We start from the raw sequence: 21,804 nt of genomic DNA on the forward strand, positions 1-21,804 counted from the left end.
GAAAAGAATGGGAGTAAGGAAGAGAGAAAGAAAATCAAAATCTAGTTTGAAATTAGCTCAACTATTTAAGTGGCATTTTCATATTGATAGAGTTGCCCTATTATGAGCTCACTGTTATAGACACACAGTACAGTATTTTATTTTGAAATTCTCTGAGGCAAAACAAGGTGGGTTTTTTGTTTGTTTGTTTGTTTGTTTATTTGTTTAATTACTTACTTACTTACTTACTTACTTATTATTTCTGTGCCGCCCAGTCCCGAAGGGACTGCCGCTCAGACACTATACTTTTCTGCCCACCCCCCAAAAAAATTAGAGGGAACACTGCTCCTGGTGGTCCCATTTTGAAGACTGCGATGGAATTATTTCCTTTGAACAAGGCAAGGTTGGTTCCTAGGAGCCCCAGTATCGGTTTTCATTGAGAAAAAGACTGAGATGACAACAGCTGCTATGCACGATGGAAGTAGAATTTAAATCTGGATGCAAAATTCCTCCCCACACCACCCTCCAACCCAGATTCCCCTCCCGGTTGCTTACTTAATCCTAAAAGAAATTTCTTGGAGCTTTAGAATAGCTAAGGACTCAAATCATTCTTACCAGGCCTCAATGATGTGACTATAATGCTATTTTTTGAAAAAGGGAACAGCATGGAGCCATGTTTAAAATCTTTGTATCGTTGTGGCTGTTCTGTCCCAACAATGAGCCCTTCAAGAAAAACACACACACACACACACACAGAGATTTTAATCATATAATTCTAATATTTATAAAGCAGAGGAATTTTTAAAATGCAGCGACAAGCAAGGAGTGTCTTTTCTGTGCAATTCTGTGTAATTATCATCCGAGAACAGATATCCAGTTCATAGCTATGTCTCCTTTGATCTCACATTATCAATGACTCACTTTGAGTTGGCAGGCAGCCTGAGGATAAGAAGTTTCTTCTTCTGGGTTGGTAATTTCATTCTAATAAACTAATTAGTTCCACATCTAACTCCGACCATCCATCACTCATATTATACAGTTGACTTCTGCACTCGCTCGTCTTAAGACTAACCCTTACATAGCCAGAAAATGTCCTGATTTTTCTAGAGAGCTATTCATGCATAGACCTCTTCCTGTTCAGCCATTCCTGTCTGCTGATACCCCTGTGCGCTCTTGCATCGAGCTCTTTCTCTTCTCCAGAGTTACTCATGGGAACCTCTGGAGGTGCAAGAGGCCCTGGTTGGCTTTCAGCCTTTGGCCCCACATCCTCTTCATCCTCCTCTCTCTCAGACTCAGGTGCTAAATATACTGGCCTAGGATACCAAGCCACACCCATTTCTCGATCCTCAGAATCTGTGCTCAGCTGAGGGGGACGCAGTGGGTATCTCTGCCAATTGGCCCCCATCTTCACCCAAATCTTCAACAAATCACTAGAGTTGTGCTATGTTCCTTCCTGCTTCAAACGCTCGACTATCATCCCAGTGCCAAAGAAACCCTCCATCAAGGAACTGAATGACTACAGACCAGTTGCTCTAACATCTGTAGTTATGAAAACCTTTGAAAGGCTAGTGATGTTCCATTTGAAAGCCATCACGGATCCACTATTAGACCCCCTGCAATTTGCATACCGAGCAAATAGATCAACAGATGATGCTGTTAATATGGCTCTACACTACATCCTTCAACATCTTGAATCTCCAATGACCTACGCCAGGGTCCTCTTTGTGGACTTCAGTTCAGCATTCAATACCATCGTACCGGACATTCTCTTAACCAAACTAAATCAGCTAGCGGTACCTGAACACACTTGTAAGTGGATCACAAGCTTCCTAACAGACAGGAAGCAGCAGGTGAAGCTAGGAAACATCACATCAGATATATGTACAATTAGCACAGGTGCCCCCCAAGGCTGTGTACTCTCACCACTTCTCTTCTCTCTATACACTAATGACTGCATCTCCTACGATCCATCTGTTAAACTACTGAAGTTTGCAGATGATACAACAGTGATCGGACTAATTCGAGACAATGATGAATCCGCATACAGACGGGAAGCTGAACAACTATCCTTGTGGTGTGACCAGAACAATCTAGAACTGAACACACTCAAAACCGTAGAAATGGTGGTAGACTTTAAAAGAAACCCTTCCACCTCTCACAATACTAGACAACACAGTATCAACAGTAGAGACCTTCAAATTTCTAGGTTCTATCATATCTCAAGACCTAAAATGGTCACCTAACATCAAAAACATCATCAAAAAAGCACAACAAAGAATGTTCTTTCTGCGCCAGCTCAGGAAGCTCAAACTGCCCAAGGAGCTGCTGATTCAGTTCTACAGAGGAATCATTGAGTCTGTCATCTGCACCTCTATAACTGTCTGGTTTGGTGCTGCAACCCAACAGGACCGACACAGACTTCAGAGGATAATCAGAATTGCAGAAAAAACAATTGCTGCCAACCTGCCTTCCATTGAGGACCTGTATACTGCACGAGTCAAAAAGAGGGCCGGTAAAATATTTACTGACCCCTCACATCCTGGACACAAATTGTTTCAACTCCTACCCTCAAAACGTCGCTACAGAGCACTGCACACCAAGACAACTAGACACAAGAACAGTTTTTTCTCGAACGCCCTCACTCTACTAAACAAATAATTCCCTCAACACTGTCAGATTTTCTACTAAATCTGCACTTCTATTCTACTAGTTTTTCTCATAATTCCTATCACCCATTTCCTCCCATGTTGACTGTATGACTGTAACTTGTTGCGTATATCCTGAGATTTTTTATTAATATTGCTTCTTCATTGCTTATTTGACCCCTATGACAATCATTAAGTGTTGTACCACATGATTCTTGACAAATGTATATTTTATTTTATGTACGTTGAGAGCATATGCACCAAGACAAATTCCTTGTGTGTCCAATCACACTTGGCCAATAAAAATTCTATTCTATTCTATTCTATTCTTATCAGATAAAAAGGGTTTAATACAGGGAGTCCTCGATTTACGATGGGGCACCCTCTCCTAAATGGGGCACCCTCTCCTAAATGTTTCACTTGACAGAAAGTTTGGGTTCAATTGTGGTCATAAGTCAAGGACTGCCCCATAGAGGGAATTTTGATCATGGGGTTACTGCAGAAGTAAATGGAAAAAACATGCATGTCACTTTTTTCTTGACGTCGTATCTTTGACCATCACAGAGGTGGGTTTGGACCGGTTCATGTAAACTGGTAGCAACCCCCTGGTGATGTCACAGTGACGCCATGGAACCGGTTCTGTCGGTGCCGGTCCATGGACGCTGGCATATTTTTGGGAGGATTTTTTGCTGTCTTTTTTTTTTCTTTTGCGAATGCACAGAATCTGAGTTTCTGGCACTGCGCCTGTGTCACCATCTTGTTTTCAGCTTTTTTTGGTGGGGGGGGGTTATTTTATATTTTGGCACTGCGCATGCACCCCTGAGGCACGCCCACACAGCATGGGAGTAAGCGAACCAGCAGCAAGGTAAGTTAGACCCCACCCCTGGACTATCACTAAACAAACCGTTGGAAGTCAGGATTACCCGCACTTTCCTAAGATTTTTCATCAAACCTCTTTTATCTTTTTGATTTAAATGCAAATGAAAAACTCCGTGGGCACCTCACCGTCGAGAAATCTCCCACAGTTTTGACAATTGTTCTGCCTTCTTAAATACACTGCTGAAAAATAAACCAAAGGGAACACTTAAACAACACAATATAACTCCAAGTAAATCAAACTTCCGTGAAATCTAACTGTCCACTTAGGAAGCAACACTGATGGACAATCCATTTCACCTGCTGTTGTGCCCATTCAACGTTGTACAGAACGAAGTATTCAATGGGAATATTTCCTTCATTCAGATCTAGGGTGTGTTATTTTGAGTGTTCCCTTCATTATTTTGAGCAGTATATTTTGCACTAAACTCATTTTAGATGTGCTTGGTCTGATGTAAACTACCTTCATGTCTGACCTAGCAATTTTAATACTTAAGATGGGAGCAAGCCCTTATCTCTTCATATAAGCCAATCGTTCTTTGACAGGATTGTATGGTGGGTTTTATAATGGGGTTTTTATTTTATTTTTTTATTTATTCATTTGTCCAATACATAAATACATAGGAAGAAAAATAGACATGTAGTAATATATATAAGGGTAAAAGTGAACTTAGAGGAGAGGATATATGAAAGAAAGAGAATATATATGATAAGTGAGAGAAAGGAAAGACAATTGGACAGGGGACGAAAGGCACACCAGTGCACTTATGTACGCCCCTGACTCGCCTCTTAGGAACCTGGAGAGGTCAATCGTGAAGAGTCTGAGGGAGAAATGTTGGGGGTTAGGGGTTGACACAATTGAGTCCGGTAATGAGTTCCACGCTTCGATAACTCGATTGTTGAAATCATATTTTTTACAGTCAAGTTTGGAGCGGTTCATATTAAGTTTGAATCTGTTGCGTGCTCTTGTGTTGTTGCATTTGAAGCTGAATTTTATAGTTTGGTATTTATATTTGACTTCTTACTATTGTTGTTGTATTGCATTTTATTTTGTTGTAAGCCACCCTGAGTCCTAAGGGATTGGGTGGCATAGAAGTCAAATTAAATAAATAAAATAAATTATTCCTTTGTGCAACACATCCATCCATATCCATTTCATAACTTCTGTTCACCAACCAGGGTAGCACATGGGACCAACAGCTGCTTCTAGGAAAGATGCCTCTAAATTTAGGCATCCTGGTTTTCTGCTGCCTGAACCATTGAACTTCGGCTCTCTGAGAAAGCAAGTAAGTGTGGTTCTCTTTTTTCTTCCTGTAAAGTTTGGGGACCTGGGTAGAATTAATTTCATTTTCTATATACTCTGCAATATCTCAGTCGGCTGCTTTTGAGACTCTTGAAGGATGGCGATGATCTTAATAGATGTGAGAAATGAGGTGAGAGAAATGAAAGCCGTCTTTTAATTAAAAAAATAAGATGTAATGTAATGTCTTCTGCCTTTTTAAGGTTTATAAATTTAAGTGAAAGGTTTGAGGCTTGGTGGAATCTCTCTTCTCCACCAAATGATATTCTATGGCTGTGAATTTGAAAGCTTCTCTTTGTTAATGTAAGCGGGATAAGGAAAAGAGCTCAGTTGAATGAACTTTGTTTGTTTGTTTGTTTGTTTGTTTGTCTGTCTGTCTATTTATTTGATTTGATTTGATTTGATTTGATTTGATTTGATTTGATTTGATTTGTATGCCGCCCCTCTCCGCAGACTCGGGGCGGCATACAAATCCAATAAATAAATAAATGAATGAATGAATGAATGAATGAATGAAGTTCATTCAACTGAGCTCTTTTTATGCAATGTATCAAGACAATTGAACAGTGGTTTCCTTTCTCTGATATTGTCATTTTTTTAAAAGGGTCAAAGCATAGAAACATAGAAGATTGATGGCAGAAAAAGACCTCATGGTCCACCTAGTCTGCCCTTAACACTATTTTCTGTATTTTATCTTAGGGTGGATCTATGTTTATCTCAGGCAGGTTTAAATTCAGTTACTGTGGATTTACCAACTATGTCTGCTGGAAGTTTGTTCCAAGCATCTACTACTCTTTCAGTCAAATAATATTTGCTCACATTACTTCTGATCTTTCCCGCAACTAACCTCAGATTGTGTCCCCTTGTTCTTGTGTTCACTTTCCTATTAAAACACTTCCCTCCTGAACCTTATTTAACCCTTTAACATATTTAAATGTTTCGATCATGTCCCCCCTTTTCCTTCTGTCCTCCAGACTATACAGGTTGAGTTCATGAAGTCTTTCCTGATACGTTTTATGCTTAAGCAATTGCAGCTGTATATGCATTTTGAGGTGGGAATAAGCTATCTGGTAGATTAAGTCTTTTCTTAAAAAACTGAGAACTTAGGTCAAAATAAATAAAACCAACACTTTTTGTTGAATCAAATGTTTCAAAGTAATTAGTTTGTTGCAATTTTAAAGAGGGATTCTCTTTCCTGTTCTACCACAACAAGAAACAAATTGTTATATCTTAATGGCTGATACACAGTAGTATCTCGTGATACGAACCCCTCATCATATGAACTTTTCGAGATACGAACCCGGGGTTTGGAATTTTTTTGCCTCTTCTTACGAACTTTTTTCGCCTAACAAACCCGCCGCCGCCGCCCGTTTTTGCAATCCTGGGGTTCCCCTGAGGCTCCCCTCCATGGGAAACCCCACCTCCCAGGTTCGCAAAAACAGGCACTCCGCTGGGCGCCGCCGCCCGTCTTTCACCTTCCGAAATAGCCGGGGTGCTTCTCAGCGTTCTCCCGAACGCTGAACCTGAAAGTTCAGCAAAAGTTCGGGTTTGGCATTCGGGTTCGGGAGAATGCCGAGAAGCGCCGTCACCCGGCTGTCACCTTCACAGAAGAACCGTGGAGCTGTCGGCCAGTCGGGAGGCTCAAACGGAGGTGGGGAATCCCAATAGAGAATTCCAGGGGTGGAGCTTTGACGTCCTTCATGGAGACGTCCTTCCTGGCCGACCGAAATGTGGACTCCAGGAAGGACGTCTTCGTGGGAGAACGCTGAGAAGCCCCCTGGCTGTTTATTTATTTATTTATTTATTGGACTTGTATGCCGCCCCTCTCTGTGGACTCAGGAAAGTTCACAACATATCAATTAAAAAACAGCATACAATAATACATCTAAATCCAATTAATATAGATAATTAATTTAAAACATTATAAAAAGGGTTAAACATTAAAAATCATTCATTCAAGTGCACACTATGAACATACTATACATTCAGTGACCAGAGGCTGGGATCTAATGACCCCAAGCCTGGCGGCATAAATAAGTTTTCAGATTCTTACAGAAGGCAAGGAGGATGGGGGGCAGTGCGAATCTCTGGGGCAGCTGATCCCAGAGGGCCGAGGGCCCCACAGAGAAGGCTCTTCCCCTAGTCCCTGCCAAGTGACATTGTCTAGGGACCTGGAGAAGGCCGACTTTGTGGGACCTAACTGGACGCTGGAATTCATATGGCAGTAGGCGGTCCCGTAAGTAATCTGGCCTGATGCCATGTAGGGCTTTATAGGCCATAACTCCTTGCCTTTCGTAAACTTCTCAAAACCCACCTTTGTCGTCAGGCATGGGGGAACTGAGATATTTCCCCTGGGCCTATATAATTTATGTATGGTATGTTTGTATGTATGTCTTTTTAATAATGGGGTTTTTAAATATTTTAAATTGTAAATTATTAGATTTGTCATGAACTGTTTTATTGTATTGTGAGCCGCCCCGAGGCTACGGAGAGGGGCGGCATACAAATCTAATAAACAAACAAACAAACAAACAAACAAACAACACTTTGAATCGCATCCAGAAACCAATAGGCAGCCAGCGCAGTCCGCAATACTTCATTTGGGCTCTTTATTTGTTAAAAATGAGAGAAACAATCCATTTCTCTCCCAACTTCCAAATCTTCAACATATATTCTTAATAATCTTGTGTAGTTTTAGGTATCATTATTAAATCTATGTTTGTACTACGTCTTATTGCTTTGTCTAACCTAAGATTTGTTGTATTTAGCATGTTGATATTTATAATGTCAATCACAATATTTAACTCACTCATATCTCTACTCTATTGTACATCTCTAAAAATTCGCAATTATGTCACCTCTATACTGCTAATCTCAATTTGTTTTATTTTTCTTATTCAAACACTCATGAATCCTTTTCTTCCCAACTTAGGCGGCCACAAGCAAGAGGATGGCCTCGTGTCTGTACGAATGTCTCTGTGAGGCCGAGCTCCAAAAGTATTACCCGCATTTTACCGCCCTCGGCTTCGAGAAGATCGATGAGCTTGCCAAGGTCTCCATGAAGGATTACAGCAAACTCGGGGTCCATAACATGAAAGACCGCAAGCGCCTCTTCCAGCTCATTCGAATTATCAAGATGCTGCAGGCCGAAGACGAAGCGGTCAGGAAAAAACGGGAAGATTCCCAGAAAAGCTCCCGCCGCCTGCGTCCCCAGCTCACTCGCTCCGGCCCGCGGAGACAGCTCCATTTTGAGTCCGAGGGAAAAGAGGAACAGAAAGAGTTTGAATCTGGGCCGTGTGCCTTCTCCCATGGTTCTTCAGCTGAGGAGGGTAAAGAGGAGGAGGCCGCTTCGGGGTTCAGCCATGATTCGGTCCACAAAAGACCCAGGAAGGAGTCCTTCAAAGTATCTGCAAGCTGGACGGAGGAGGACCAGCCGGTGGTTCCAGCTCCAGGCTCATCTAATGATGTTTTAGGAGACACGGACGTTTCCTTTGTACAGAGAGTAGCTCATATCTCGGGCTACAATTACGGGGTGCCTCGCTCTTACACCAGGTAATAACGTTTCATTCGCATTTCTCTTCATGGACGAGGGGCTAAGGTTCTGTCCTTTAGAGCAGTGTTTCCCAACCTTGGACACTTGAAAATATTTGGACTTTAACTCCCAGAATTCCCCAGCTGGCTGGGGAATTTTGGGAGTTGAAGTCCAGATATCTTCAAGTAGCCACAGTTGGGAAACACTGCTTTAGAGAACATAGAACAAGAGAGTCCAGCAGAATAAATGGCATATATGTTAATTGTTAGATGCTTAAGTTCTGATACCAAAGTAACCTATATATTATAAAGTTGTATGCTTTTATATGTTATGTTTTTGTTTGTATGTTTTTTTGTCTCTGTTTCTGTTGTTTTAAATGTAAATATTCAATAAAGATATTTTTTTAAAAAGAAAAAAAGAAAGAACAACAGAATGACGTGATAACAGCCCATTTGAAACCCTCTCTTTTCGTAGAGTGACTGCTGGTGAGAAAGAGACCCCGTGGATCGAAACGGACAAGATCCGCGTGTGCGTGCGAAAACGGCCCCTTGGTTTACGCGAAGAGCGGCGTGGGGAGGTGAACATCCTGACGGTGGAGGACAAGGAAACGCTTCTGCTCCACGAGAAGAAAGAGGCCGTGGACCTCACGCAGTACATCTTGCAGGTGGGGGAGGGGGTGAGCTGTGGCAGGCAGCAGTCGCTGCGGTCTGGTGCTCCATCTTGGTAGAAAATTCCGGGGTGCCCACACCCATGATTCAATGCCTGGGGAGGGGGAAAACAGCCTTCCCCACCCTCTGGAAGCCAGAAATGGTCGGTTTCCCATCATCTGATAGGCCTGGTAAACCCGTTGTGTACCCCTCTCAGGCTCCACTAGCTTCCCTGGAGACCAGGGAGGGCAAAAATACCCTCTCCCACCCCCCCGGAGGCCCCCTGGAAGCCGAGAACACCTTCCCAGAGCCTCCATGCAACCTGAAAATCAGCTGGCTGACACACACATGTGCAGTGGAGCTGAGCTAGGGCAACAGCTTGCATGCCGGCATGTTCTGCCGGGCTTCTTGTTGCGAGCCCCCAATTAAGTCCAAAAAGATAAATTCAAACACACACGTTTGTAAAGGAACTAAAGTTGTTCTATCGAAAGGAAAATACTTCCAGACACACTGTTAGTCAGTTAAAGTGCTCTCCCACAAGTCAACAGCCTTGAATGCTGTGAGGAACACAAAACTAAAACAGAGCAGAGAAAAAGCAGCTGCGAAGACGTCACAGCTACCCCCTTTTAGAGTCCTTGAGTCAAAATGTAAATGTACAATTGTTATTTTAGATTTTAAATTATTAGATTTGTCAATACAGATTGTTTTTTATCACTGTTGTGAGCCGCCCCGAGTCTGCGGAGAGGGGCAGCATACAAATCTAATAAATAATAATAATAATAATAATAATAATAATAATAATAATAATAAAAACTTAACTGAGTTAATCCAATAGTCCTGGAAAAACCTTGAAACAGGTCAAAGAGTCCTTGTGAAATCCTGATGTAAAACGCAGTTCTCACTATCATCAAAGGGATAAACTTCCACGCCCAGAGGCAGCAACGCTGGCTATTTAACAGCAGCTCCATTAGCCTAATTACCCCGGCCACAGGTGACATCACCCTGTGTCTGCGCACATCTATGAATGTCTCCCCTTCAGAAACTAATGATGATAAGAAAGATGATTCACTAACGGGGCAATCATCTGATGGGCTGCCTGTCCTTCTCTGTTGACCCCACTTCACTTTCAGAATCCTCCCCAGACACTTCACTGTCGGAAGCAGCCGGCAGCAGGATTCGCTCCTCTCAACCCCCACAGTCCTTGGAGCAGGAGCTGGCCCAGAGCCAACCACAACACCGGCAGATATGGCTCTGCGCGCCACTTGTGGCACACGTGCCATAGGTTCATCATCAGAACAATCCAACTCCTCATAACTTTGAATAATGAATCAGACCATATCCTGGGTTATTTCCGCTGCCATTATACCTAGATAAAGGAATTAAAACACTTTTTCCTTGCGCTAACTGCCCTTTCTGTGGTTTGCAGCATGTGTTTTATTTCGACGAAGTCTTTGGGGAGTCCTGTTCCAATCAAGACGTGTACATGAAGACAGCCCATCCTCTTATTCAACATGTCTTTAGTGGGTAAGAGTATCCTGGTTGAATATTTCTTCACTTTCATTGGCCTTCAGTCTTCAGAATCATAATCCGAATAGAGCTGGAAGGGACCTTGGAGATCTTCTAGTCCAGCCCCCTGCTCAAGCAGGAAATCCTATAGCATTTCAGACAAATGGTTGTCCAGTCTTTATCCAGTGTTGGAACACCCAAGATTTCTGGTGGCAAGCAGTTCCACTGGTTAATTCGCCTGCTAGAACATTTCTCCTTAATTCCAGGTTGCTTCTCTCCTTGATTAGTTTCCATCTGTTTCTTGCCCTGCCTTCTGGTGTTTTGGAAAATGAATTGACCCCCTCTTTCTGGCATTTTTGAATTTTGAAGGCACTCTTCAAATAAACATAGAGCATACCTAGCATGGGACATACTTGCTGTATTATTCGGAGTATAAGACGCACCTTAGTTTTGCGGGGAGGAAAATAGGAGGAAAAAATCTGCCTACCAGGTATTCACCTAGCTAGCATCCTTAGTCTGGTCAGCTTCAGCACATTATTTTATCCTCTGGTTGGGGTTGAAAAAACCTTTTTCGGAGGGAGTATCAATGAAAACAAGCCTGCAAGCAGGGAAGATCATTTGCAGCTTGTTACGGCTGGGGAAAAAAAGCTTTAGAAAAAGCTACATTTGGAGTACAAGACACACCCAAATTTTCAGCCTCTTTTGTGGGGGGAGGGAGAGGTGCATCTTATATACCAAAAAGTATGGTAAGTCATAAACAAAAGGTTTATTAATAATAATAATAATAACAATAATAATTTATTTTTATTTATTAATATATAATAATATTTTATTCACACAAAACAGTAATACACAGCAAACAAGATTGATATGCTGGATTTATTATTCTTTCCTTTGTTGCAGAGGCAATGCCACTTGCTTTGCGTACGGACAAACAGGGGCAGGGAAGACCTACACCATGTTTGGCACTCCTAAAGCCCCCGGCCTCTACGCGTTGGCTGCGAAAGAGATCTTCAAGCAACTGGAAACAACTCCGGCTAGGAAAGATCTCCACGTCTGGATCAGCTTTTATGAGATCTACTGCGGGCAGCTTTATGATCTGCTAAGTGGAAGAAAGAGGTATTTTAACTCTGGAAAGACACATCATTGGGTGGGGTGGGAAATGACTTAAATTGGAGGGAAGTTCGGTGGAATGACAGCTTCACAGAACACTCCACAAAGCTAGAGAGATTAGCTTGCTTTTTTTAAAATTGAAGTGTGCGCAATTGTGCAACTTGCTTGAACTATTTTATAAGGAGAGTCCTTGACTTCTGACAGTTCGTTTAATGAGCATTTGAAGTTACAACAGTGAAAAAAGTGACTATATAACTGTTTTTCTTTATTTGTCTTTATTTTCATATTTTCTACATCTTAATATTTCTAAACAGATCCACATCCATATTTATACATTAATATTCATTACCATATTTTTCAAAATATAAGACACACCGGAGTATAAGAGGCACCTTAGTTTTTGGGGAGGAAAATAGGGGAAAGAATCTGCTTACCAGGTATTCATCTCGCTAGCATCCTTGGTCTGCTCAGCTTCAGCACATCATTTTATCCCTTGGTTAGGGCTTAAAAAAAACCCTTATTCATAGAGAGTAACAATGAAAGAGCTTGCAAGCCGGTAAGAACTGGGAACATTGTTAGCAGCTGGTTAGGGCTGGAAAGAAACATTAGGAGCAAGTAGAGAATGGAAAAATAAAAACTCTACAAAGACTTGGAGCTTAGAAAACATTCTTTGCAGAGAATAACAATGAAAGAGCTTGCAAGACGGTAAGAGCTGGGAACATTGTTAGCAGCTGGTTAGGGCTGGAAAGAAACTTATTCAGAGCAAGTTAGAGCAATGAAACAAAACTCCTTCGGACTTGAAAAACATTCTTCACAAACAATGAAAGAGCCTTCAAGGTAATAATAATAATAATTAATTAATAATAATTTATTGGATTTGTATGCCGCCCCTCTCCGTAGACTTGGGGCGGCTAACAACAATAATAAACACAACATGTACAATCCAATAATAAAAAACAACTAAAAACCCCTATTATAAAACCAAACATACACACAAACATACCATGCATAACTTGTAATGGCCTAGGGGGAAGGAATATCTCAACTCCCCCATGCCTGGCAGTATAAATGAGTCTTGAGTACTTTACGAAAGATAGGGAGGGTGGGGGCAGTTCTAATCTCCGGGGGGAGTTGGTTCCAGAGGCCTGGGGCCGCCACATTGAAGGCTCTTCCCCTGGGGCCCGCCAAACGACATTGTTTAGTCGACGGGACCCGGAGGAGGCCAACTCTGTGGAACCTTATCGGTCGCTGGGATTTGTGCGGTAGCAGGCGGTTCCGGAGGTAATCTGGTCCATTGCCATGTAGGGCTTTAAAGGTCATGACCAACACTTTGAATTGTGACCGGAAACTGATCGGCAGCCAATGCAAGCCACGGAGTGTTGAAGAAACGTGGGCGAATCTGGGAAGCCCCACGATGGCTCTCGCGGCTGCGTTCTGCAAGGTAAGAGCTGGGAAGATCACTAGCAGCTAGTTAGGGCTGGGGGGGGGGGAAGCTACCCCCAAATTATCAGCCCCTTTTAGGGAGGAAAAAGGTGTCTCTTATACTCTGAAAAATACGGTAATACATTAATATTAATATTTATATAGTTTATACATTGTACGTTGCTTTTCCTCATTGTCAATTCTTATGTTCCCATCCCACACTGTCTCCTCATCTTTCTTTATCCACTCACACCATTTAATCCATATATTATGATATTCAGAGTCGTTTTGTCCATTTAGCTCTATCGTTAGTCTATTTTTTAAAGCCATTTGTCAAAACTTCTTCCAAAGTTTCTCTACTTATCTCTGAGGGCTTCTCTGCAGGCTTTATGCGAGGGAAGACAGTAAGCACGTGGTACAAATTGTTGGGCTGCGCGAAGTCCACGTGAACACAGTCAACTTGCTCCTGGAGGTAATTTTCGACCACTTGGAATTAAATTTTATCCTCTTGGGTTTATGATTGTCTTCCGCCTCTTTTTTTTTTTAAAAAAACCTTTATTAATTATTTACATTTAAAAAAAGAAAAAAACATTTACAGAAGAAGAAATAAATTACAAAAAAAAGAAAGGTACATACACTCAAGAGGAAATAAAGCATTACGCTTTATACACAGAGTATTTTTGGTATCAGAACTTAATAAGTGCAGCTGCTGGATTGCAGGATAATTGGTTTTTGCAGCTTATTCATTTATAACAATTTTTTCCTTATTTACTAATACACATAGGTCTCCTCAGTTTATTAATATCCATCTCTCTGCCATTACTTTCATTTCCTCTATATTTATTCCATGGTATAATGGTGCCTTGAAACAACAATATTTACATTTAGCAACAGTTTTGATTTTTCTCTCTCCCTTCTCCCCCCCCCTTTTAATTTGAATATGTATTCACGATGACAGTTTTAGTTATTTGTATAATTTGTGGGGGGGGGGTTTGTTATCCAGACATACCACCTGTCCCAGATGTTGTGAAATTCCTTGGTATCTTTGTCCTGTAGTTCTTGGGTGTCTTCCGCCTCTTGCTGTCCTCCTACCTCCTACCTTATCAGATGAATTTTGAGATAGAGGTCAGCAGTGAGGACCAGCAGCGAGGACCATTTTATAGTTATAGTTTATTAGATTTGTATGCCGCCCCTCTCCGAAGACCCTCTGAAGACGAAGATTTTGGAGAATTTGGGAAGCTTCAGTTAAATTGCTCTAGGGGCACAATGGGGTGGTGGGTGGGATGGAGAGGGACTGGAAGTTGAAGAGGAAGGTGTGGCTTGGAAGACCCCACGGCTCAGATCTTCCCCATGCTTGACTATGACATTATCCCATAATAGTGTTCTGTCCCAGCGATGAGCCTCCCCAAGAAATAGGCCCCCACACGCAGATTTTACAAGATTTAAGCATGCAATTCTAATATTTTAGGAACAGGGAAGTTTGGATTTTTAAATCCAGCAACAAGGCAAGGAATAAGTCCGTTTGGTGCCAGCTGCTAATTAGAATCCAAAACCGAAACCAGCTCATGGATAGTTTCTTTGATCACGCAGCTCTCTTTAACTGGCTCACTCTGAGTTGGCGGGAAGCCCTGAGATAAGTGATCCCAACTGCTCCATTCAAAAATCATCATTGCTGCTGTGAGCCGCCCCGAGTCTACGGAGAGGGGCGGCATACAAATTAAATAAATAAATAATAAATAAATAAATAAATAAAGATAATTTATTTATTTATTATTTGATTTGATTTGATTTGTATGCCGCCCCTCTCCATAGACTCGGGGCGGCTAACAACAATAATAAAACAACATATAACAAATGTAATATTTAAAATAACTAAAAACCTTTATTAAAAGCCAAACATACACACAAACATACCACGCATAAATTGTAAAGGCCTAAGGGGAAAGAGGATCTCAATTCCCCCATGCCTGACGGCAGAGGTGGGTTTTAAGGAGCTTCCGAAAGGCAAGGAGGGTGGGGGCAATTCTGATCTCTGGGGGGAGCTGGTTCCAGAGGGTCCAAGGGAGAGGTCCTAGCAGACATCTGGAACATAATGAAAGTTGACTTCTGCACTGAAGCGTCACATGGCTCAACCTTAAAAAGCCTAAGGGTTTGGCCAGTTGTTCTAGAGCAGTGTTTCCCAAACTTGGCAACTTGAAGATATCTGGACTTCAACTCCCAGAATTCCCCAGCCAGCGAATACTGGCTGGGGAATTCTGGAAGTCCAAATATCTTCAGGTTCCCAAGGTTGGGAAACACTGTTCTAGAGATCTATTCACCCAGAGACCCCCGGGGTAATATCAAGAGTGCTAGAAGAGAGGCGAATTTGCTCTCTACTTACCGTATTTTACGGAGTATAAGACGCACCAGAGTATAACATGCACCTTAGTTTTTGGGGAGCAAAATACGAAAAAGAATCTGCTTACCAGGTATTCATCTGACTAGCGTCCTTAGTCTGGTCAGTTTCAGCACATCATTTTATCCCTGATTAACGCTTTTTAAAAAACCTTATTTGGAGAGAAAAAACCCCTTATTTGCAAGCTGGGAACATTGTTAGCATCTGGTTAGAGCTGGAAAGAAACTTATTTGGAGGAAGTTAGAGCAATGAAAAAAAGCCTGCACAGACTTAGAGCTTGGAAAACATTCTTCGCAGAGAGTAACAATGAAAGAGCCTGCAAAGTAAGAGCTGGGAAGATCGTTAGCACCTGTTTAGGGCTGAAAAAATGCTTCGAAAAACCTACATTCAGATCTAAGACACACCCAATTTTTTAGCCTTTTTTAGGGAACAAAAAGTTGCGTCTTATACTCCAAAAAATACAGCACATACAAATATGAGTCCTTTGGGATTGGGCGGCATAGAAGTCAAATAAATGAATGAATGAATGCCCTGTCAGTGCTGGTGGGAGGGTTCTTGGTGGTTCATTGACTAGAGTGTCATTTTTTAATTGCTTGATTGTTGGTCTAATATTAAGGTGAGAGAGAGAAAGGGAAAGGGAAAGAGAAACCAACTAATAGAAGAGAACATTCGTAGCTCAGGATTGAAATGAGGGGTCCTTGGTCTTTGATCTCACCTGCTTTCTTGCAGACGTTTCACTACCAAACTGGGTAACATCATCCATGCTAGGAGGGAAGGGGGCTTGCTCTCTCTCTAGCTTGCCCATACTGACTGGATAAACCACTTATATATAAACAGAAGGCAAATCCATTCCTTTCTTGCACTTTTACTTAATTGGGTTGTATCTGCAAAAAAAACCCAGCCATGCTCAGGGAATGTGAAGGATCCTGCAATTTTATTACTGTCCAATTCCCCCTCCCCCGTACTTACCTGCTTTCAACACCCTCCACCCCCAGGTGATTCTGAAAGGCGGGAAAGAGCGCAGCACAGGAGCCACTGGAGTGAACTCTGATTCTTCCCGGTCCCACGCCATTATCCAGATTCAGATGAAAGACCCCGCAAACAGAGTGTTTGGGAGGTGAGTACAGAAGAAGGGGAAATAACAGGCTTTCCTGGAAGGTATGAGCAGAGTAATCCTTGTTTAAACCAAGGCTGGGCACACACAGAAACATTTAGATTGAGATTAGTTGTGAATAACTACTCAGCCACATACAGATATACAATCATAGCTCGTCTTACGAACCTAATTGGTTCCCAGGGGAGTTCGTAAGACGAAAGGTTTGTAAGACAAAACATTGTTTCCCATAGGAAACAATGTAAAGTCAATTAATCCGTGCGACAACAAAAAAAACCCTGCAAAAAAACGCTGCCGCCCGGCTGTCACCTTTTAAAACAGCCCGGGGGCTTCTCAGCGGTGTCCTGAACGCCGAACACCAAACCCGAACTTCCGGGTTCGGCGTTCGGGAGGCCGCTGAGAAGCCCCCCGGCTGTTTTAAAAGGTGACAGCCGGGCAGCGGGGCTTCCCAGCAGCCTCCTGAACCCCGAACCCGGAAGTTCAGCAAAAGTTCTGGGTTCAGGAGGCTGCTGGGAAGCCGCGCAGCCCGACTGTCACCTTTTAAAACAGCCGGGGGGCTTTGCAGCAGCTTCCTGAACGCCGAACCCGGAAGTTCGGGTTTGGCGTTCGTAAGACGAAAAAAGTTTGTAAGAAGAGGCAAAAAATTTCTGAACCCCGGGTTCGTATCTCGGGTTGTTCGTAAGACGAGGGGTTCGTATCTTGAGGTACCACTGTACTAACAAATTGAGAAGGAGAGAAAAGTGAAGGAGAAGGAGGAAAAGAGAAAAAAAAGGAAAGAGAGGAAAAGAAAAACTATACACATATACAACAAAGACATGTCAACCTCTCTGTTGACTATCCTATCACTCAACCTTTATTGTCTTGTTACATTTTTACTATTTACTGATGTTTTTAGTAATCATTGGTTTATCTAATTTGAATTTCAAGTTCTAAAACTGAAAGTTTATCCCATTGGTGTAGTCTATTAAATTACCTATCTACGGTTTCAACATTGTAAATGAAAGTGTCTGTCCTACTGTTAGATTCTATTTTATTGTAAAATTTAGGTCATCATTTTTGGTGGAGTTGTAGAATGAAAGTTTCACCACTTAAACAGGCTAGGGGAGTGGCCAGTTACCCCAAGCCTTACTCTCGAGTAGCCTTTCTCTGCATGCCCATGTATTGAGGACTAGGCTCCTCTTCTTCGTCTTCACTTATGGCAGCCTCTGGAGGCTGTGAAGGCCCCAGATGAATCTCTGCCTCTGGCACCGAGTCTTCTCCAGCCTCTTCATTGTCCCACTCTGGCACCAGCTGTGGGACAATAAATGAAGAGGCCACAGCAAAAACCTCATTGGGCAGATGAGCAACCAATCATGAACCTTGTCTTCTAGAATCTCATTTATTGACCTGGCTGGAAGCGAGAGGGCAGCTGATGCCAAGGACTCCGACCGACAGACAAAAATGGAAGGAGCAGAAATCAACCAGAGTCTTCTAGCAGTAAGTCATAAACGCAGGTTCTTCCCTGCTGAGTTCTTCTGAAGGCTCCACTTTATGACTGTTTGTTTGGTTAGGGCTGGGCTGGGTGGGTGGGGGATTTTGCCACACCTTCTTGACCCTCTGCCGGATCCTCGATGCCTTCCAGTAAAAGGCACTCCCAGCAGGTGACCCTCAGGATCCTCCAGCCATCCTACACCTAGTGGCCATCTGGCTCAGACTGGTTAGTCCTCAAGTTCCAATTCCTCCATTCAATTCCTCTATTCTGCATTCTATTCTATTCTATTCTATTCTATTCTTATTCTATTCTTCTATTTTCTATTATCCTATTCTATTCTGCTCTACATTCTTATTCTATTTTATATTCAATTCCTCTATTCTACATTCAGTTCCTCTCTTCTAAATTTTATTCTGCATACTATTCTATTCTATCCTTATTCTATTCTACTCTATTTTCTATTCTATTCTATTCTGTTCTACATTCTTATTCTATTTTATATTCAGTTCTTCTATTCTAAATTCTATTCCATTCTATTTTATATTCTATTCTATTTGGGCAATCCAACTGGGTTTTGTGGGAGCAGGGCCCCATCACTAAGTATTGATGAGTAAAGTCTTGTTTAATGTGTTTTTTCCCCTCTCTCTCTCTAGCTGAAAGAATGCATCCGTGCGCTCGATCAGGAACACACCCACACACCCTTCAGACAAAGCAAACTGACCCAGGTACTATTGGAGACTGACTTGGCTCCCCCCCTCCCCTAAGTTCTACAAACTTCGCTCCCTTTCTTTTTTCCAAAAATTGAAAACAGAGAATAACCCAGAAACAGAGGGAGCTCTTGATACAACAGTTCATTTAGGGACAATTCCACATTCCATTGCAGCATCTCCGAGGTCACGTGATCAAAATCCAGAATGGTTGGCAACTGGCATGTCCTTGTGATGGTTGCAGCATCCTGGGGTCCCCTTTTGCATTCATGGGGAAGCAACGTTCACTGAACTGCCATGTCACTAACTCCAACAACTGCAGTGATTCAATTACCATATTTTTCAGAGTATAAGACACAGCTTTTTCCTCCCTAAAAGAGGCTAAAAATTTGGGTGTGTCTTATGCTCTGAATGTAGCTTTTTCGAAGCATTCCTCCCCCCCCCCCAGCCCTAACTAGGTGCTAACGATGTTCCCAGCTCTTACCCATTTGCAAGCTCTTTCATTTGTTGCTCTCTGCAAAGAATGTTTCCCAAGCCCTAAGTCTTTGCAGGGTTTTTTTCATTGCTCTACTTGCTCCAGATGTTTCTTTCCAGCCCCAACCAGGGGCTAATGATTTTCCCAGCTCTTACTGGCTTGCAAACTCTTTCATTGTAACTCTCTCCGAATAAGGGTTTTTTTAAGCCCTAACCAGGGGACAAAATAATGCGCTGAATCTGACCAGACTAAGGACGCTAGCCAGATGAATATCTGGTAGGTAGATTTTTTTCACCCTATTTTCCTCCCAAAAAACTAAGGTGCATCTTATACTCCGAAAAATACGGTAACAGCTGTGGCAAGAAAGGTCCTAAACTGGAGCAAAACTTAACAAACATCTCACTTAGCAACAGGAATGTTGGGCTCCATCATGGTCATTCTTCAAGGACTATCTGTCGCTAACCTACCAAAGAGCTTTAAAAAAATTTGTGTCTCTCCTGAAGGTCCTGAAGGACTCTTTTGTGGGCAACTCCAAGACATGCATGATCGCCAACGTGTCCCCCAGCCACGTGGCCACAGAGCACACCTTGAATACTTTGCGCTATGCCGACAGGTAAGTGGCAGAACCGGCTTACAACCAGAGAAGAACGATGGCCAGACTAGAGCCTCGGTGGCACAGTGGTTAGAGTGCAGTGCTGCAAGCTCCTTCTGCTGATCCCTGGCTGTCAGCAGTGGCAGAACAAATCTCAGTGAACTCCAGGTTGACCCATCCTTCCAGGGTGGGTCAAGTGAGGGCCCAGATTGTTGGGGGCAAAATAGTATGACTCTCTAAACTGCTTAGAGAGGGCTGGAAAGCACTGTGAAGTGGTATACAGTATAAGTCTAATTGCTATTGCTATGTCCCGGGAGTTACAGGTGGTCCCCCTCCCCTTATGCATTTTTGGTTTCCCAGCATGCCCCTGGACTCTCTGGAAGTTGGCCTCCCTCTTCTCCTGCAGCCTCGGAAGCCCCAAAGACCCTGCACAGAGCCCTCGTGGGTGATTTCTATAGGGGCTGGAGAGGAAGGAGGGGAGGAAGGAAAGAAAGAAAGGGAGGAAGAGGAAGAGAAGAAAGAAAGGGCATTTGCAGATACCGGTAGCGGCGATTTGAAGTGGTTTGAAGTGGTTCACTGCTGGAGGGGCCAGGCAGCCAACAGGCCATAACAAGCATCTTTGAAAAGTTGCCTAGAAATCGTTCAGAATGACCTTGAGCCCCTCCTTGAGGGAAATGGGCCATTAAGAAGATTCCTGTACAAATAAATCATATCATCATTCATATCACCTGTCTCCAGACACAATTTAAGATGTTGATTATCGCCTATAAAGCCCTATGTGAATCAGCCAGACTATTAGGAAATACAAGTAGAAAGCTTGGCTGCATAGTTAGAGGTATAACAAGCAGGAAGAGGGAGATTGTGATCCCCTTATATAGAGCGCTGGTGAGACCACATTTGGAATACTGTGTCCAGTTCTGGAGACCTCACCTACAAAAAGATATTGACAAAATTGAATGGGTCCAAAGACGGGCTACAAGAATGGTGGAAGGTCTTAAGCATAAAATGTATCAGGAAAGACTTAATGAACTCAATCTGTAGAGTCTGGAGGACAGAAGGAAAAGGGGGGACATGATCGAAACATTTAAATATGTGAAAGGGTTAAATAAGGTCCAGGAGGGAAGTGTTTTTAATAGGAAAGTGAACACAAGAACAAGGGGACACAATCTGAAGTTAGTTGGAGAAAAGATCAGAAGCAACATGAGAAAATATTATTTCACTGAAAGAGTAGTAGATCCTTGGAACAAACTTCCAGCAGACATGGTTGGTAAATCCACAGGAACTGAATTTAAACATGCCTGGGATAAACATAGATCCATTGTAAGATAAAATACAGGAAATAGTATAAGGGCAGACTAGATGGACCATGAGGTCTTTTTCTGCTGTCAGTCTTCTATGTTTCTATGTTTCTATTTATGGGACCGCCTTCTGCCGCATAGCTCCCAGGGGCTGATAAGGGCCCACAGGGTTGGCCTTCTCCGGGTCCTGTCGGCTAGATCAGGGATAGGCAAAGTTGGCTCTTCTATGACACATGGACTTCAACTCCCAGAATTCCTGAGATAGCATGATTGGCTCAGGAATTCTGGGAGTTAAAATCCACAAGTCATAGAAGAGCCAACTTGCCTACCCCTGGGCTTGACAGTATCAGTTGGTGGGGCTGCAGGAGAGGGCCTTCTTTGTGGTGGCGCTAGCTCTCTAGAACCAGCTGCCGCCGGAGGTCCGTACTGCTCCCACCCTACTGGTCTTGTGGAAAGCCGTGAAAACCTGGCTCTGCCAGCAGGGCTGGGGCCGTTGAGCAATGTTACCATCTAGATTCAGCCAAAAAGATATGAATGACATTATCTTTTTTTAAATGGGTTTATTATTATTTTTTATACTATTTTTAGATGTTGTACACTGCCCAGAGTCCAGAAGGAGTAAATTAGAATAAATAAATAAATTACCTAATTAGATAGATAAATACCATATTTTTCAGAGTATAAGACACACCTTAGTTTTTGGGGAGGAAAATAGGGGAAAGAATCTGCTTA

General features: G+C 42.6%; 1 protein-coding gene across 2 annotated transcripts in view; it reads left to right on the plus strand.

The window, feature by feature from the left end:
• The window catches only part of KIF24 (kinesin family member 24), a 34,907-nt gene that overhangs the window by 5,017 nt on the left and 8,086 nt on the right, over nt 1-21,804 (plus strand). For both annotated transcript variants that reach the window (XM_070743640.1, XM_070743641.1), the window contains exons 2-11: nt 4,680-4,786; nt 7,733-8,352; nt 8,807-8,996; nt 10,406-10,503; nt 11,389-11,604; nt 13,405-13,492; nt 16,411-16,532; nt 17,900-18,005; nt 18,654-18,725; nt 19,686-19,795. In XM_070743640.1, the coding sequence (XP_070599741.1) occupies nt 4,688-4,786; nt 7,733-8,352; nt 8,807-8,996; nt 10,406-10,503; nt 11,389-11,604; nt 13,405-13,492; nt 16,411-16,532; nt 17,900-18,005; nt 18,654-18,725; nt 19,686-19,795 (1,721 nt within the window). In that variant the 5' untranslated portion in view covers nt 4,680-4,687. The remainder of the gene's footprint in view (nt 1-4,679; nt 4,787-7,732; nt 8,353-8,806; nt 8,997-10,405; nt 10,504-11,388; nt 11,605-13,404; nt 13,493-16,410; nt 16,533-17,899; nt 18,006-18,653; nt 18,726-19,685; nt 19,796-21,804) is intronic.

Source organism: Erythrolamprus reginae, chromosome 2 (assembly GCF_031021105.1).
Source record: "Erythrolamprus reginae isolate rEryReg1 chromosome 2, rEryReg1.hap1, whole genome shotgun sequence".
NCBI classification, from domain to species: domain Eukaryota; kingdom Metazoa; phylum Chordata; class Lepidosauria; order Squamata; family Dipsadidae; genus Erythrolamprus; species Erythrolamprus reginae.